The following is a 20,032-nucleotide window of genomic DNA, read 5'->3' as shown; positions in this document are numbered from 1 at the left end:
ATGGACTGCAGCATGCCAGGTTTTCCTGTCCTTCACCATCTCCCAGAGCTTGCTCAAACTCATGTCCATTGAGTTGGTGATGTCATCCATCCATCTCGTCTTTTGTCCTCAGCGGGCTTCCCTGGTGGCTCAGATAGTAAAGAATCTGCCTAGAATGTGGGAGACCTGGGTTTGATATCTGGGATGGGAAGATCCCTTGGAGGAGGAAGGGAGGAATCCTCTTGGACAGAGGATCCTGGCAGTCTACAGTCCGCAGGGTCACAAAGAGTCAGACACGACTGTGTGACTCAACCAGCTATGCTATCTATTTTTCCTGCCTTCATCAGTCAGTTCAGTTACTCAGTCATGTCCAGCTGTTTGTGACCCCATGGACTGCAGCATGCCAATCTTCCCTGTCCATCACCAAGTCCCAGAGCTTGCTCAAACTCCTGTGCATTGCGTAGGTGATGCCATCCAACCGTCTCATCCTCTGTCGTCCCCTTCTCCTCCTGCCTTCAGTCTTTCTCAGCATCAGGGTCTTTTCCAATGAGTCAGTTCTTCTCATCAGGTGATCAGCAGCTTCAGCATCAGTCCTTCCAGTGAATATTCAGGACTGACTTCCTTTAGGATTGATCGGTTGGATCTCCTTCCAGTCCAAGGGACTCTCAAGACTCTTCTCCAACATCACAGTTCAGAAGCATCAATTCTTCAGCGCTCAACTTTCTTTATGGTCCAACTCTCATATCCATACATGACTAATGGAAAAACCATAGCTTTGAGTATGCGGAACTTTGTCGGTAAAGTAATGTCTCTTTTTTAATATGCTATCTTTGTTGGTCATAGCTTTTCTTCCAGGGAACAAGCATCTTTTAGTTTCATGACTGCAGTCACCATCTGCAATGATTTTGGAGCATAAGAAAATAAAGTCTCTCACTGTTTCCATTGTTTCACCATCTATTTGCTGTGAAGTGATGGGACTTAATGCCATGATCTTAGTTTTCTGAATGATGAGTTTTAAGCCAGCTTTTTCACTCTCCTCTTTCACTTGCATCAAGAGGCCCTTTATTTCCTCTTCACTTTCTGCCATAAGGGTAGTATCATCTGCATATCTGAGGTTATTGATATTTCTCCCAGCAATCTTGATTCCAGCTTGTGAGTCACACAGTCCAGCATTTCGCAGGATGTTCTCTGCATATAAGTTAAATAAGGAGGGTGACAATACACAGCCTTCTTGTACTTGTTTCCCAATTTGGATCCAGTCCTTATTTCATGTCTGGTTCTAACTGTTGCTTCTTGACCTGCATACAAATTTCTCAGGAGGCAGGTTAAGTGGTCTTTTATTCCCATCTCTTTAAGCATTTTCCACTGTTTTTTTTTGTGATCTACACAGTCAAAGGCTTTAGTATAGTCAGTGAAGCAGAATGTTTCATGTTCCAGATTTTTTTCTGGAATTCTCTTGCTATTTCTGTGATCCAATGGATGTTGGCAATTTGATCTCTGGTTCCTCTTCCTTTTCTAAATCCAGCTTGAAATCTCAAAGTTCTTGGTTCACGTACTGTTGAAGCTTAACTCGGAAAATTTTGAGCATTACTTTGCTAGCTTGTGAGATGAGTACAATTGTGCAATGGTTTGAACATTGTTTGACATTACCTTTTCTTGGGATTGGAATGAAACCTGACCTTTTCCAGTCCTGTGACCACTGCTGAGTTTTTCAAAATTTCTGGCATGTTGAGTGCAGCACTTTCACAGCATCATCTTTTAGGATTTGAAATAGATCAGCTGGAATTCCATCACCTCCACTAGCTTTGTTTTTATTGATGCTTCCTAAGGCCCACTTGACTTTGCACTCCAGGATGTCTGACTCTAGGTGAGTGATCACATCATTGTGGTTATCTGGGTCATTAAGATCTTTTTTGTATAGTTCTGTGTATTCTTGTCACCTCTTCTTAATATCTTCTGCTTCTGTTATGTCCATGGTGTTTCTTTCCTTTATTGAGCCCATCTTTGCATGAAATGTTCCCTTGGTAGCTCTAATATTCTTGAAGACATCTCTCGTCTTTCCCATTGTACTGTTTTCCTGTATTTCTTTCCATTGATCACTGAGGAAGGCTTTCTTATCTTTCCTTGCTATTCTTTGGAATTCTACATTCAGATAGATATATCTTTCCTTTTCTCCTTTGCGTTTTGCTTCTCTTCTTTTCTCAGCTATTTTTAGGTCTCCTCAGACAACTATTTTGCCTTTTTGCGTTTCTTCTTCTTGGGGATGGTTTTGATCACTGCCTCCTGTACAATGTTATGAATCTCCGTCCATAATTCTTCAGGCACTCTGTCAGATCCAATCCCTTGAATCTATTTGTAACTTCCACTGTATCATCATAAGGGATTTGATTTAGGTTTAGTGGTTTTCCGTACTTTCTTCAATTTACGTCTGAATTTTGCAATAAGGAGTTCATGATCTGAGCCACAGTCAGCTCCCGGTCTTATTTTTTGCTGACTGTATAGAGCTTCTCCATCTATGGCTGCAAAAAATATAATCAGTCTGCTTTCGGTGTTGACTATCTGGTGACATCCATTTGTAGAGTCGTCTTTTGTGATGTTGGAAGAGGGCATTTGCTATGACCAGTGTGTTCTCTTGACAAAACTCTGTTAGCCATTGCCTCGCTTCATTTTGTACTCCACTGCCAAACTTGCCTGTTACTCCAGGAATCTCTTGACTTCCAACTTTTGCATTTCATTCCCCTATGATGAAAAGGACATCTTTTTTTTGGTGTTAGTTCTATAAGGTCTTCTAGGACTACTAGAACCTATCAACTTCAGCTTCTTTGGCATTAGTGGTTGGGGCATAGACTTGGATTACTGTGATGCTGAATGGTTTGCTTTGGAAACGAATAGAGATCATTCTGTCATTTTTGAAATTGCACCCAAGTACTGCATTTCAGACTCGTGTTGACTATAAGGGCTACTTCATTTCTTCTAAGGTATTCTTGCCCACAGTAGTAGATATAATGGTCATCTGAATTAAATTCACCCATTCCAGTCCATTTTAGTTCATTGATTCCTAAAATGTCAATGTTCACTCTTGCCATCTCCTGTTTGACCACTTCCAATTAACTTTAATGTGTGAACCTAACATTCCAGGCCCCTTATTGAGCTATAATTGACAAAATTTAAACACATTTAAAATGTGCAATTTGATAAATTGATAGACGTATACATTGTGAAATGATTCCTACAGTCAGATTGATAGTTAACACAATCTCACCTTACTTTAGTTAGTTTCCTTTTTGTTTGTTTTTTGGTGAGAATGCTTGAGATCTACTCTCAGCACATTTCAAGTATAAAAAACAGTGTAATTAACTTTAGTCACCATCCTGTACATTGGGTCCTCAGGATCTGATAACTTTTACCAACCTCCCCCTATTTCTCCACCCCTAGTCTCTGGCAACCATTCTACTCTCTGAGTTGGATTTTTTTTAAGAATCCACATTTAAGTAATACCATGAAGTATTTGTTATTCTCTATCTGACTTAGTTCACTTAGCATAATTCCTTCCAGTTTCGTCTGTGTTGTTGGAAATGGCAGGATTTCCTTCTTTCTAAAGGTGGAACAATATTTCATTGTGTGTGTATATTTATGTGTGTGTGTGTGTGCATTTTACATCTTCTGTATCCTTTCATCTTGATGGACATTTAGGTTATTTCCATGTCTTGGCTGCTGTGCATAATGCCGCAGTGAATGTGGGGGGTGCAGATGCCTATTTGGGATTGTGTTTATGTCCTTTGAATGTGTACCCAGAAGTGGCATTGCTGGCTCATATGATGTGAACTAGTCATGACTGAAAAAGGATATAGGGTCTTCTTTCAATTACTAGGAACCATTCTGTAGACTTGGAAGATAGAGTCTAATACAAACTAGTGATTCTCAAACTTTTATATATATCAGAGTCACATGGGAAAGCTTGTTAAACATTCAGATTATGGGATCCCACCCAGAGGCAGGTATGTGGAGACCACACTAAGAAAAACCAGATTAGAATAAGCACATAGTTAAATTTTTTCAAATCTGAACGAACGGTGCAATATGTAATCCTGTATGTTGGCAGATGGCCTGTTTTACAGAACAAAAGCTATATCTGAGGCTAAGAAAATGTTTAGAGTGAGTTTGTTATTTAGACCAGCATTAAATGGTAACCATAGTAAGGACAGGGCTTCTCAGGTGTCACTAGTGGTGAAGAACCTCCCTGCCAGTGCAGGAGATGCGGGAGACACAGGTTCAATCCCTGGGTTGGGAAGATCCCCTTCAGAAGGAAATGGCAACCCACCCCAGTATTCTTACCTGGGAAATGCCATGGACAGAGGAGCCTGGCGGGCTCTGGTCCACAGGATCGCAAGGAGTTGGACATGACCGAAGCGACTTAGCGCAGCACACAGTAAGGATGATGGTGATGGTGATTGTTATTATTGATTGTCATTTATTCTAAATTAGGTAAAATATCAGCTGTAGTGTAGACAATTAAAATTATTAATTTTTCTCCCATTTCTTTTCTTAATAGTTAATGTATATTGTTTTAATTATGATCTTCATTCAATGGACTTGTGCTTTATTTTATCATTTTAGTAAGTTTTTACCTGAGAGTGGCCTCTTTGTGGCCAAATAACTTAAGTCTCAAGCACAGTCATCTACCCAGTAACAGCTCTAGGGATCAGCTAGTTTAGGGCCCGACCTAAAATCCGTTGAAATTAATTATAGCAGATGGCACACATTCTTCATGTGTGGTTTCATTCAGGCATTTTTCCAGGGTGGTATCGTTAGTTATTCAGTTTGCTTAAAGACAGGAAATTGGGCTCGATGATTTTCAGGGGTCCCTACCTTATTTGTGATTACTGATCTTAGTTCAAAACCTCAAGTGAGAGCTGACTCCTCCTGGAATAAGATGGCTGCCTGAAACACATGGCTCCCTGGTTGTCTGAATAGGAACTTCCATCTGCCCTTTTCTGTTTCCATTTGGTGGAATCCTCTCGGAGCTGCTCACAGTGTGCTTTTAATGTCCAGGAGGAGGTGGTAAAGCTAACTGAGAAGTGTCTGAATAATGCCATCGACAGCCCAGCGCTGAGTACCAGGAGAGTTCCTCCTGACTTGAAGAGTAATATTTTGAAGGCTCAAGTAGAAGCAGTGCAGAAGGTAAGCTGCCTTCACTAGGGTCCCACTGAGGTGGAAGGAGACCCTATGGAACAAGAACACACTCATATGGTGGACATGAGTGAGCAGGCTGGTGATGAGACAGAGGGTAAAACCAGGAAGCACGCTCAAGGTGGCAAATGCCTTTCCAGCTCTAAATTCTAGCCAGAGTAGATTAGGATGGGGCAGTCATGAAGTAAAAAGAATAAAGTTTTTTAAAAGTCAAATTCCTGTAGAAGTGAGTCCCTAATCTTTTGTCACTTTTATAGCTGGAAACCCTAGAGTGATTTTGGGTCTTTAATTCACTTTTCCTCCCATCCATCTAGCCCAGTTCAGCAAAATTATTAGCTGAATAGCTGATTCAGTAAAGTTATCAGTCATGTTATTAGCAACTGAGTGATGATTGCAAGACGAAGCGTTGGTTGTGACATCTTGTGAAGGACGCAGTGTGACCAGCCCCCAGGAAGTTAATGGCATTCGTGCTCTCAAAATCGGCTTTTCCTTGGCCCTCCCACCTGTCAGATTTACCCTCTGTGCTGAAATAGGGCAGAAGCCTGTCTTACTGCATCCTGTTGTCAACGAGGATTTCCCAGTGCCTTGTTGTGAGAAGAGGCTCTTCACCCATCCTGGCCCAGGCTCAGGCCTTGACGAGAACTGGAAGAACCTGAGGAATGTTGTTCGTGTGCTTTCTGTACCTTCTCACCCAGATGAAAACGTAAAACATAATGTTTACATATAAAAATAATTATGAAATATGTCAGTACAGGCTCTGGAATTAGACAGCTGGAGTTTGAATCCTGTTTCTTAATACCACCTACTAGCTTTGTGACTTGGCAACTTAGTTTATTTCTCTGAGCCTCAGTTAAATTATGTTTAAATGGGGGTAATGGTAATACCTACCCTCAGGTGGATTGTAAGGATGAAATAAAATAATAAATATGAAGGCCATGGGGTGACTCCTGGCAGGCACTTAGTGAGTGTTTAGCAAATGTTGATCCCGATGCTGACACTGCCTCTTGTAGCAGCAGAGGTGGTGGCAGCTGTCACCACCTGACATTTCAGTTGTATTTCTGAATCTATCTTGACTCAAACAAGAGAGAGAAATAGCTTCAATAGCTCTAAATGAAAGAGGTTTTGTTTTGTAGTTTAAAATCATCCTACAAGGAAAAACTCAGGACCAGATGTCTTCACTGTTAAGATTACTGAACATTTAAGGAAGAAATAATAACAGTTCTGCATAAGCTCTTGCAGGAAATAGAAGAGCAGGGAGCATGTCCCAGCTCACTTCCAAGGCTGGTTTTACCCCGATACCAAAGCCAGAGAGTGATTGTACAGAAAAAGCTGCTACAGACTGAAAGTCCTAAACAAAATAGAAGCAGGTTGTACTCAACAGTTTATAAACAGGGCAGTAACCGTGGCCAAGAGTTTATCTTGGGGGAAAAGGTGGTTTATCATCCAAAAACCAGTATAGTTCAGCATATTAAAAATTAAGGAAAATGTCTCCACTTACATGGAAAGAGCATTGCACAGGCTTTAAGACCCGACCATGATGAGTGTTCACAGCAAAACAGGGGTAGAGTGGGGCCTCAGCCTGATAAGGGCTGTCTATGCAGACAGTCTACAGCTAGCCCCATACCTCATAGCTAGAGTTAACTCACCATCCCCGCGTGGGCAGTCATGCACTGCCTGCAATGCACACGGCTGGTAAGAACATAAAATATTGCAGGTAATTTAGAAAGGAGTTTGGTAACATATTAAACATACACTTCTCATGTGACCCAGCAGTCCCACTCCTAGGTATTTATCCAAGAGAACTGAAAACATAGGTTCATACAGATATTGGTACATGAATGCTTCTGGCAGCTTTGTTTTTAATAGGTAAAAACTAGAAGTGACCCAAATGTCCATCAGCAAGGAAACAGATAAACAAATCAGGCTATATCTGTAAAGTGTAAAGCTACTGAGCATATAAAAAGGAATATGTTGATGCATGCAACACCATGGGTGAACCTCAAAAACATCATGCCTCTCTAAAGAGGGAAGCACAGAAGACAGGTGTTATAAATCCATTTATATGCAACTATAGTGCTGCAGCTACTGAAGCCCACGTACCTAGGAGCCTGTGCTCCACAAGGGAAGCCACCACGAGAAGTCCATGCGCTGCAACGAAGAGTAGCCCACGGTCACTGCAGCTGGAGAAAGCCTGCACGCAGCAACAGAAACCTGCAGGCCAAAAAAAAGTCCAGATCATGGCTGGCTACATGTGTGGGTTTTTGATGGGATTGCATTGGAAACCTCAAGGGAACATTTGGGGGCAGTGGACATGTTATGTATGTTGATTGTAGTGTTGATTAGGTACCCCTGTATATTTTTCAGAACTCATCATCATACATTTAAAACATGTGGCATTTTGCTGTATGTAAATGATATCTCAATAAAATTAAGGGAAAAACTGACTTCTTCAGAAAGATTTTTTAGAATTCTCTTCTGAAATATTCAGGGAAAAATAAAAAGCCAAATACACAGCTTAACATCTATTTCTTCTTGTGATAAATTTGAAAAATTCTGGCATTGAATCTTCTTGGATTCTGTGTATATTGACCAACATACGGTGGTGTCTTAAATCATGGAGAGCTGTCTAGTAAAGCGTATGGATTTGCATACCTTTGTATTGAAATGGGCACGTGGTGTGTGAGTTCAGGTGTGAATAGGACTGCACTGGGTGCAGTTAACTGATATTGCATGGATGAGCTGTGATTGCCTCTTTCTAGAACAGAAGGAAACTGGTGTTTCAATTTTTACTGCAAAGGAATATAAATTTCTTCTTTCTTTAGTATCATCGATAGAGATTTAATTTTTGTGATTTCCTTTTCTTAGGTTGCAAGAGAAGATCGCTTCTTAAGTCATAAAAATGCCCGTGTTCAGGATGCCTCCGCAGACAGGTACAGTACTGGGGAGATGGGAGTAAACTGGTGCTCTTTTCCTCTTACCTTTCTTTGGAGGTGCTTTTTTCCCCTCTTTTCAAGTCTGTGACCACATGGTGTCGGAATATCTATTTGAAAGAGTTTGACTCACTCTTCTGTCCACTAATGCATAGCTTCTTAAGCCCTACTTTTAGATCATTTGAAGCTACTCCTAATTAGTCTTTTTCAGTCCCGTCCTTCTTCAGCTGATTGAAACCTGTGAGGACAGTGTCAGTGTTGTAAGGGGCCTGCTGAGGAGCACGTGCGGCGTCTCTCCGGTGTGGCAGCAGTCTTGGTGCCACGCTGTCAGCACAGTGGGTTGTTTCTACAAACTTTGTTCCTACAGGCTCTCACGTGATGCACGCAGGTGTCTTCACGGTTCCCTCTGAGTTCTTTCTGCGTCTTTTCTCGTTGACTGTTACACCATTTATTTATCTTACTAGATTTCTGCCCCCTGCTCTATGCCGGTTTGTTTCGTTCATCTCTTTGTGTCCAGTGTTCTGTGCTTAGTTGGTGCTAAACGTTGTTGAGTGAATATTCTGATTAATGCTCTTCAGGTGCTGTCATCAACATAACACTTAAGTGCATGCTTTGTATAGAGGACTTTACAGTTAGTACTCAGCAAACGTACTCATTGGTGATCAGGGTACAACTGGAATTCCAGCTTAACCTTTTAATTAATTCTAATAAATTAAGTTTCCCACATCCTTTAAAAATTATTGCTTTATTTTGCTGCATCAGGTCCTAGTTGCAGCATGAAGGATCTTTGTCTCGTTAGGTGGGATCTTTCAGTGCAGCACATGGACTCACTAGTTGCGGTCTGTGGGCTTCAGTCGTTGCAGCACATGGGTTCCGTTGCCCTGTGGCATGTGAGGTCTTAGTTCCCTAACCGGCGATCAAACCTGAGTCTCCTTGCTTGCAAGGTGGACTCTTTACCACTGGACCACCAGGGAAGTCCCTTGCCCACAACATTTTTAATACTGTTATTATTGAAGCCTTTTAGAGTAACCTCATCATAAACTTTTTTTGTGAAGAGGGGAATAATGAAGATGTAACTACCCAGTTGTTTATCAGAAATTTCACTGAAGCTGGAAAGATGTTAGAATATCCAACTTCCACATTTATTTCTCTTCATGGCTGTTGGTGTTCTGATCATCTATTTTCCTTCCAGCATTTGAGATGGATCCTTTAAAGCAGAAATCCCCAACCTTTTTGGCTCCAGGGACCAGTTCCATGGAAGACAGTTTTTTCATGGACCAGGGGTAGGGGGGATGGTTTCGGGATGATTCAAGCACATTACATTTATTGTTCACTTTATTTCTGTTATTATTACATCAGTTCTGTCTCAGATCAGCAGGCATTAGATCCCAGAGGTTGGGGACCCCTGCTTTAAATAATACTCATGTTCGTATATACTTGTATATAAACTTGGGTCTGTTTCTGGGTCTTTTTTTCCAGTTACTCTGATTTTTCTTCCCCTTGCCATACTAGACTTTTAAAAAATTGCTGTACCCCCTTTCTAAAAGGGAATATTTCAGGCATAAGAAAGCTGTAGAGATTGCATAATACATATCTGTGCACCAGATGTCAAGCTTTGTCACATTTTCCTATTTTGCTCTAGTAGATTTAGATCATTTTTCTTTCATCCTTTTTATAAGGTTGTAGTTCCCGTGCATTTACACTTTATAGGTGTGTGACTTAGTGCTTGTTAGTACTTTGACAGAGTTGTGCAGCCCTTACCACTATTAATTCCATAATACTGGCATCACACCTAAAAGAAGCATTCTCCCCATATGAGTCTCTCCATTTCCTCGTCCAGTACCTGGCAGCCATCCATCTGCTTTCTGCCTGTACTGGATTTTCCTACTTTGGGTGGTTCATATAACTGGAATTGTACAAATATGTGTCTGACTTTTTTCATTTAGCATAATGTTTTCAAGGTGTACCCATGTAGTATGTTTTGGTACTTCATAGCTGAATAATAGTCCATTGTGTAGATATGCCATATTTTGTTTATCCATGTGTCGATGGACATTTCCATTGTTTGTTGTTTAATCTCTAAGTCATGTCCAGCTCTTTTTGCAACCCCATGGACTCTACCTTGCCGGGCTCTGTGCATGGGATTTCCCAGGCAAGAATACTGGAGTGGGTTGCTGTTTCCTTCTCCAGGGGATCTTCCCGACCCAGGGATGGAACCTGCCTCTCCTGCACTGGCAGGTGAATTCTTTACCACTGAGCCACCTGGGAAGCCCTTGTTATTTCTACTTTGTGGCTATTTTGAATAAGGTCATTCTTGAACATTTACATACAAAAAATTTGTAGACTTGCTTTCAGTTCTCTTTAATGTGTGCCCAGGAGGGTTGTTGCTCAGTCATGTGGTAAGTATTTTTAGCGTACTGAGGACCTGTCTTCCAAGGCAGCTGTGGCATTTTCCAGTCCCGCCTACAATGTATGATCATTTCTGTTTCTCCATATCCTTGCCAATGTTGTTTATTCTCCATTTTAAAAATTATACCCATCCCAGTGAGTATGAACCACAAAACTCTATGTGGTTCTAATTTTCATTTACCTTAAGTGTATTGATGTTACTGTATGGCAGAAACCAACCCAACATCATAAAGCAATTATCCTCCAATTAAAAAAATAATAATGATATTGAACATCTTTTCTGCTTTGGAGAAATTTCTGTTCAGATCATTTGTTTTTGTAGTAACAGCTTTATTAAGATACAATTCAAATACTATGCAATGCAGTTAACCCATTTACAGTGTACAATTCAGTGGTTTTTGTTTTGATATATCTGAATTTAAAAAAATTATCCATGGTTTCTTCATATTCTTTTTTAAAAATTAATTTTTTTATTGAAGGATAATTGCTTTATAATATTGCTTTGGTTTCTGCCATACATGGACATAAATTGGCCATAGATATACACATGTCTCCTCCCTCTGGGCCCTCCCTCCCACCTTCCCCCACCCCTCTAGGTTCTTACAGAGCCCTGGTTTGAGTTCCCTGAGTCAGACAGGAAATTTCCACTGGCTGTCTGTTTTATGTGATGGTGTCTGTGGTTCCGTGGGGCTGTCTCCATCTGTCTCACCCTCCCCTTCCCCCCTGCCACCCGTGTCCATAGTCTGTTATCCACGTCTGCGTCTCCATTGCTGCCCTGCCAGTAGGTTCATCGGTCCCGTCTTTCTACATTCCGTGTATGTGCATTAATATACAGTATTTGTTTTTCTCTTTCTGACTTACTTCACTCTGTGTAATAGGCTCTAGGTTCATCCACCTTATTAGAATGGACTCAAATGTGTTCCTTTTTATGGCTGAGTACTATTCCATTGTATCTATGTACCAGAGCTTCTTTATCCACTCATCTGTTGATGGACATCTGGGTTGCTTCCGTGTCCTGGCTGTTGTAAATAGTGCTGCAGTGAACACTGGGGGTACACGTGTCTTCAATTCTGGTTTCCTCAGGTATATGTCTAGAAGTGGTATTTCTGGGTCATGTTGTAGTTTTATTCCTAGTTTTTTAAGGAATCTCCACACTGGTTCCTGTGGTGACAGCATTGTTTACATTCCCACCAACATTGGAAGACTGATGTATTTATTTACTTTTGGCTGTGCTGGGGGTCTCCATTGCTGCGCACGGGCTCTCTAGTTGCAGTGAGTGGGGTTACTCTGGTTGTGGTGCACAGACCTCTCACTGCAGCGGCTTTTTTTGCTGATTAGACTCCCCAAGCCTCAGGAAGGAGTCGCTGCACACCGGGCTCAGGCAGTCTGCCTAGCCCCACGGGATCAGGAGTCACTTCGCCCACACACCCGGCTCAGGTGACATTGACCGACGGGCTCAGAAGTCGTTGCACACCCACAAGGTCACGAATACATTGCACCAAACCAGCACTAGGGTCGTGCCACACCGGGAATCCAGGAACGTCATCTGACACGCGGCAAGGCAACTCCCCAGTTCGATTGCACACTTGGCTTCGAGTTCATTCGCACAGCGACCCGGCCCTAGGCCTCATGGGAGTGTTGCACATGGGCCTCAGAGTCAGTTTGCACACCCTGGGTCCAGTCAATTGACACACACCCAACGGCTCAGTACATTGCACACGGGCTCTAGTTCATTGACAACTGGGCCTCAGGAGTACGGTTGTCTCACACTGTCAGAGTCATTGCACACGGGCTCAAGTCATTGCACACGGGGGCTCAGGTCATAGCACATGCTCAGTTCATCTGCACACGGGCCCTTAGCATTGCCACACGGGAGCTGCCACCCCTCGCCTGCCGACACGGGGCTCATTCACTGCTACCACGGGCTAGTCATTGCCAACCTCGGCTCTCGGAGTCGCTCAAATTGACACACGGGTCCAGATCATTGCACACGGCGCTAGTCCACCTCACCCACCCTTGCACCACTCAACGGCCTCAGAGCAGATCAGTTGCACAATAGCCGCTCAGGGTCATATTGCACCACGGGGCTCAGTCATATGCACACGGTTCAAGGTCATTGCACACGGCTCAGTCATTGCCCACGGCTTAGTCATTGCACCACGGGCTCAGGAGTCGCTGACACGGGCGTTCGGGCCACGTCATTCACCCAGGCTCAGACCGCACGTTCGCACACGGCCTCAGGAGTCGTTGCACACGGGCTCAGGAGTCATTGCACACGGGCTCAGTCATTGCACACGGGCTCAGTCATTGCACACGGGCTCAGTCATTGCACACGGACTCAGGAGTCACTGCACATGGGCTCAGCAGTTGTGACTCTCAGGCTCCAGGACACAGGCTCAGCGGTTGTGGCACATGGGCTTTGTTGCTGTGTGGCATGTGGGATCTTCCTGGATCAGGGATCAAACTGGTGTTCCCTACATTTCGAGGCAGATTCCTAATCACTGGGCTGCCAGAGAAGCCCATGGTTTCTTCATTTTAACTGCCACAGTATATTCATTCTTTTATTAAAGGACAAATACTTGTTACAAATTAACATTGTACATGTTCTTCCATATACACATATGTTGTAAGGATTTTTTCATCTGCTTTCTGTGTTTTGTAGCAGTGTAAACTACCTAGAACTAATCTCTCTTTTTTTACAAAATTTTTTGGTTTGGCCTCAGGATTCTTATTCACTGATTTACAATATTATATTTGTTTTAGGTGTACAATGTAATGATTAAATATTTTTATGGATTATATTCTATTTTTACATTTATTATAAATTATTGGTTATATTAATATTCTTGTAACTTATGTATTTTATACATAGTTCAGTTGCTCAGTCGTGTCTGGCTCTGTGACCCCATGGACTGCAGCACACCAGGCCTCCTTGTCCATCACCAACTCCCAGAGTTTACCCAAACCCATATCCATTGAGTCGGTGATGCCATCCCACCATCTCATCCTCTGTCGTCCCCTTCTCTTCCTGCCCTCAATCTTTCCCAGCATCAGGGGCTTTTCCAATGAGTCAGCTCTTCACATGAGGTGGCCAAAGTATTGGAGTTTCAGCTTCAACATCAGTCCTTCCAATGAACACCCAGGACTGATCTCCTTTAGGATGGACTGGTTGGATCTCCTTGCAGTCCAAGGGACCACTCAGAGTCTTCTCCAACACCACAGTTTAAAGCATCAATTCTTCTTGTGCTCAGCTTTCTTGATAGTCCAACTCTCACATCCATACATGACCACTGGAAAAACCATAGCCTTGACTAGACGGACCTTTGTTGGCAAAGTAATGTCTCTGCTTTTTAATATGCTGTCTAGGTTGGTCATAACTTTCCTTCCAAGGAGTAAGCGTCTTTTGTACATAGTAGTTTCTGTTTATTGATTTCCTACCACTACCCACTCCCTCCTCACTTACCTTATCTCACTGGTAACCCCTAGTTCTTTATATCTGCAAATTTGTTTCTGACTTACTTCACTTGTATATTCATTTGTTTGTTTATTTTTTAGATTTCACATGTAAATGATAAAATATAGTATTTGTCTTTCTCTGTCTGACTTATTTCACTAACCATAATACCCTCTAGGTGCATCCATGTTGTTGCAATTTTTCATTCTTTTTATGGCTGAGTAATATTCCATTACATATATATACATCACATTTTCTTTATCCATTCATCTTGGTGAACACTTAGGTTACTTCTATATCTTAGTTATTGTAAATAACCCTACTATAAACACTGGGGGGGGGTACACGTATCTTGTTAAATTAGTGTTTTTTTTTCTTCAGATATACACTCAGAATTGCTGGATCATACAGTAGTTCCATTTTGTTTTTTTTGAGGAGCTGCCATACTCTTTGCCATAGTGGCTGCACCAGCTTCCATTCCCACCAACAGGGAATTCTCACCAAAGGGAATTCCCACATCCTTGCCAGCATTTGTAATTTATGTTCTTTTTAATGGTAGCCATGCTGACAGGTGTGAGGTGATGTCTCACTGGGGGTTTGGTTTGCATTTCTCTGATGATCAGTGATGTTGAGTATCTTTTCATGTGCCTGTTTTCTATTTGTATATATCTTCTTTGGAAAAATGTCTGTCACATCTTTTGCCCACTTCCCCCCCACCACCCCTTTGCCCACTTTTTATTGGTTTGTTTATTTTTATTAAATATTAAGCTGTTTGAGCCATTTATGTATTTTGAGTATTAACCCCATATTGGTCATATCATTTGTAGATTTTTTTTTCATTCTGTTATCTTCATTTTGTCAATGGTTTCCTTTGTACCACAAAAGCTTTTAAGTTTAATTAGATCTGATTGTTTATATTTTTGCTTTTGTTTCCTTTGCTTTGAGACAGATCCAAAGAAAATATTGTTACATTTTATGTCAAAGACCGTTCTGCTTGTGTTTTCTATGAGTTTTATGGTTTCTGGTCTTACTTTATTTTTTAATCTATTTTGAGTTTATTTTTGTGTGTGGTATGAGATGTTCTAATTTCATTTTTACATGCAGCTGTCCAGGTCTCCAGCTGTTGTTATTGAAAAGACTGTCTCTTCCCTACTGTATGTTCTTGCTTCCTTTATTTTGGCTTAATTGACCAAAAGTGCATGGTTTTATTTCTGGGCTCTCTATTCTGTTCCATTGATCTGTGTGTCTGTTTTTATGCCAATGCTATACTATTTTGATTACTGTAGCTTTATGGTATAACTTGAGGTCAGGAGTGTGATTCCTCTAGCTGTATTCTTTTTTTCTCAGGGTTACTTTGGCAATTTGGGGTCCTTCATATAAATTTCCATATAAATTTTATGCCCCAACCACTAATGCCAAAGAAGCTGAAGTTGAACAGTTCTGTGAAGACCTACAAGAGCTTCGAGAACTAACACCAAAAAAAGATGTCCTTTTCATCAGAGGGGAGTGGAATGCAAAAGTAGGAAGTCAAGAGATTCCTGGAGTAACACGCAAGTTTGGCCGTGCAGTACAAAATGAAGCAGGGCAAAGACAAACGTTTTGCAAAGTGAACACACTGGTCATAGCAAACACCCTCTTCCAACGTCACAAGAGATGCCTGTACACATGGGCATCACCAGATGGTCAGTACTGAAGTCAGATTGATTATATTCTTTGCAGCTAAAGATGGAGAAGCTCTATACAGTCAGCAAAAAACAAGACTGGGAGCTGACTGTGGCTCAGATCATGAACTCCTTATCGCAAAATTCAGATGTAAATTGAAGAAAGTAGGGAAAACCACTAGACCACATTCAGGTATGACCTAAATCAAATTCCTTATGATGATACCATGGAAGAGACAGATAGATTAAAGGGATTAGATTTGACGGACAGAGTGCCTGAAGAACTATGGACGGAGGTTCGTAACATTGTACAGGAGGCAGTGATCAAAATTATCCCCAAAAAGAAGAAATGCAAAAAGGTAAAATGGTTGTGTGACGAGGCCTTACAAATAGCTGAGAAAACAAGAGAAGCAAAAAGCAAAGGAGAAAAGGAAAGATAAACCCATCTGAATGCAGAGTTCCAAAGAATAGCAAGGAGAGATAAGAAAGCCTTCATCAGTGATCAATGCAAAGAAGTAGAGGAAAACAATAGAATGGAAAAGAGTAGAGATCTCTTCAAGAAAATGATAGATACCAAGGGAACATTTTATGCAAAGATGGGCACAATAAAGGACATATTACAATAATGGGTATGGGCATAGCAGAAGCAGAAGATATTAAGAAGAGGTGATAAGAATATACGGAAGAACTATACAAAAAAGATCTTAATGACCCAGATAACCACAATGATGTGATCACTCACCTAGAGCCAGACATCCTGGAGTGCAAAGTCAAGTGGGCCTTAGGAAGAAGCATCAATAAAAACAAAGCTAGTGGAGGTGATGGAATTCCAGCTGATCTATTTCAAATCCTAAAACATAATGCTGTGAAAGTGCTGCACTCAATATGCCAGCAGATTTGGAAAACTCAGCAGTGGCCACAGGACTGGAAAAGGTCAGGTTTCATTCCAATCCCAAAGGCAATGCCAAAGAATGTTCAAACTACCACACAATTGCACTAATTTCACACACTAGCAAAGTAATGCCCAAAATTCTCCAAGCTAGGCTTTAACAGTCCTGAACCAAGAATTTCCAGATATTCAAGCTGAATTTAGAAAAGGCAGAGGAACCAGATCCAATGCCGATATCCATTGGATCATATCAAAAGCAAAAGAATTCCAGAAAAACATCTGCTTCATTCACTATGCTAAAGCCTTTGACTGTGTGGATCACAACAAACTGTGGAAAATTCTTAAAAGAGATGGGAATACCAGACCACCTTACCTACTCCTGAGAAACCTGTATGCAGGTCAAGAAGCAGCAGAACCAGATATGAAACAATGGACTGATTTCAAATTGGGAAAGGAGTACATGAAGGCTGTTTATTGTCATCCTGCTTATTTAACGTATATGCAGAGTATATCATGCCTAATGCCAGGCTGAATGAAGCAGAAACTGGAATCAAGATTCCTAGGAGAAATACCAATGACCTCAGATATGGAGATGACACCACCTTTTTTAATGGCAAAAAACAAAAAGGAACTAAAAGAGTGTCTTGATGAAAGTGAAAGAGGAGAGTGAAAAAGCTCGCTTAAAACTCGACTTTCAAAAAGCTAAGATCACATGAAGTCCCATCACTTCATGGCAAGTATATGGGGAAACAGTGAGAGGCTTTATTTTCTTGGGCTCCAAAATCACTGCAGATGGTGACTGCAGCCATGAAATTAAAAGACACTTGCTCCTTGAAAGAAAAGCTATGACCAACATAGACAGCATATTAAAAAGCAGAGATATTACTTTACTGACAAAGTTCTGTATACTCAAAGCTATGGTTTTTCCAGTAGTCGTGTGTGGATGTGAGAGTTTGACCATAAAGAAAGTTGAGCGCTGAAGAATTGATGCTTTTGAACTATGGTGTTGGAGAAGACTCTTGAGGGTCCCTTGGACTAGAAGGAGGTCCAACCAGTCAGTCCTAAAGGAAATCAGTCCTGAATATTCATTGGAAAGACTGATGCTGAAACTGAAGCTCCAATACTTTGGTCACCTGATGAGAAGAACTGACTCATTGGAAAAGACCCTGATGCTGAGAAAGATTGAAGGCAGGAGGAGAAGGGGATGACAGAGGACGAGATGGTTGGATGGCATCACTGACTTGTTGGACCTTAGTTTGAGCAAACTCAGGGAGATGGTGAAGGACAGGGAAGACTGGCGTGTTGCTGTCCATGGGATTGCAGAGTCAGATACGACTGAGCAACTAAACAACAACAAAGTTTCCATCTAAATTTTAGGATTACTTGTCCTAGTTCTGTGAAAAGCCTGATAGGCATTTTGAAAGGGATTGCATTAAATCTGTAGATAGCTTTGGATAGTGTGGACATTTGGCAATGTTAATTCTTCTAACACATGAACATGGGATATCTTTCAGTTTCTTTGCATCATCTTCAGATTCTTTCATCAGTTTTCAGAATATGGTTTTCAAAATAAAGGTCTTTTACCTCCTGGATTAGCTTTATTCCTAGACATTTTATTATTTTTAATGCAATTTTATTTTTTTTATTTTAATTTTTAATGCAATTTTAAATGGGATTGTTTTCTTGATATCTCTTGTTGATAGTTCGTGTGTTGAAAGCAGGACTAATTTCTTATTGAAGAGTTCGTTTTTCTTCTTCCTGAGAAGGCTGCTTGTGACTCCTGTGTCACCTCTGTCAGTCCTTCATGATGTGAACATACCTTTCCTCTTCCTAGTGCTGAATTAAATGAAAACCCTGTGCCCGTCCGTGGAGACTCTGTGGCTCTGATGCGAACCACACCTGCAGAAAGTGGGTCTGCTCTAAAGGTAACAATTACTGCCACTTTTTAAGGTTTCTCCTCACATTCTACTGAGTTGAATCTTGGTTATACAGGACATCTGGTGAGTTCTGATGGACACCAGAACTTAAGCTGTGAAAAAAGCACTGAACCTCGCTTCTCTAGGGAGAATCCTATTGTCAGATCCTATTGTCAAACCCAAGAGTAGCTCAGGGTTTCTTCTCCATTTTTGAGTTATTTGTTGTCATTTTGTTTTTTTAGATGATCTCTTATTTTTGGTTTCTGTATGCTGACTCTACTTCCCTAGTGTTTGAAACAGAACACTGCACATGGTAGGCAGTAAATAAGTATTGACTGATCAAAAGTAACATTCTGAAATTGTGTTGTGTTATAACCAGCCTGTCTCAAATCCTGCCTTTCTTGGATCCACTTGTCACACACCCACTGTTGTTTAGTTGCTAACTTGTGTCCGAGTCTTTTTGCAACCCCATGAACTGTCGCCCATCAGGCTCCTCTGTCCATGGGATTTTTTAGGCAAGAAAACTGGAGTGCTTTCCCATTCCCTTCTCCAAGGGATCTCTCTGACCCAAGGACTGAACCTGCCTCCCCTACACTGCAGGCGGATTCTTCACCCCTGAGTCACCTGGGAAGCCCCACACACCCGTACCAGTTCAGAAATCATGGAAGCCCAGTTCATTGCCCTGGGAATGTTTTAATTTGCTATTTAAACAACAAATTAGTTTTGTAAAGGAACAGTTAACCATTTGTACTTGTATTGCAAAAGCACATTTATCATAGAAATTTACCAAATATTTTATAAAAAGAAAAACATTAGCAATTACCTGTATTCCCACTAGTCAAAAAAACTTTGGGGTTTTAAAAAAGGAACCTAAAATATTTTCAATCCAGAGATTCCTTTCTGCTAATTAAAATCCTAAAATGATATATTGACATGTTTGATCATTGAAAATCATTAGGTGGAACCTCAGACATGTTTCGGAACAGAGAAGGACATTTATCCCCCAAATTTATTGCATATTGTGTACCAGGATGGCATGCTAGGCTTTGAAAATTAAAAAATGACTGAGACATGGCCTCTTCTTTCAAGCTGCTTTGTAGTACAGTCGGAGAGAGAATTTTAATACGTGTGGTGGAGATATGCACAGGCTCTTTCGGGGCTCATCAGGTCCCACAGGGTAAGGAGGAGTGGGACAGGAGGAGGGAGAGGAGAGAAGGGAGCAGACAGTTACTTCATACGTGGGACTAAAATTCAGTTAACACTGAACTGGAGATGTACCATGGCCTGAGGACAGATAGACAGAAACGTATAAATAAAGGGTACACCCTGGGTGCTTACTGCTCTTATTTCCAGACTGGAGTTCCATCTTTTATCCTTTTAACATTCTTCCTATGCATCCCCCCAACACATATACACACGCTGCTATACAGAACTCTGTTTGTATAAGGTGCTTCAAATATTGATTAGACAAAAGCATTAAATAATGTTTATGGGGGAAATTTACATTATACTCCTTTGTGAACATTGGAGCACACACACGTGTGAATGAAGAAGCGCTGGGAGTTCAGGCCTCTCCTTACGTGCTGGTTTCTTGCTGGCTGAAC

General features: G+C 41.3%; 1 protein-coding gene across 5 annotated transcripts in view; it reads left to right on the top strand.

The window, feature by feature from the left end:
* EPB41L5 (erythrocyte membrane protein band 4.1 like 5) overlaps positions 1–20,032 on the top strand; it is a 154,824-nt gene that overhangs the window by 120,920 nt on the left and 13,872 nt on the right. For 3 of the 5 annotated variants that reach the window (XM_043488071.1, XM_043488070.1, XM_043488069.1), the window contains exons 19-21: positions 5,032–5,160; positions 8,035–8,099; positions 18,347–18,437. In XM_043488071.1, coding sequence (XP_043344006.1) covers positions 5,032–5,160; positions 8,035–8,099; positions 18,347–18,437 — 285 coding nt within the window. The remainder of the gene's footprint in view (positions 1–5,031; positions 5,161–8,034; positions 8,100–18,346; positions 18,438–20,032) is intronic. The other 2 variants (XM_043488073.1, XM_043488072.1) reach the window with 1 other exon arrangement.

The sequence above is a fragment of the Cervus canadensis genome, chromosome 15 (genome assembly GCF_019320065.1).
Source record: "Cervus canadensis isolate Bull #8, Minnesota chromosome 15, ASM1932006v1, whole genome shotgun sequence".
Taxonomy (NCBI): Eukaryota; Metazoa; Chordata; class Mammalia; order Artiodactyla; family Cervidae; genus Cervus; species Cervus canadensis.
This window is presented reverse-complemented; position numbering and strand designations above follow the sequence as displayed.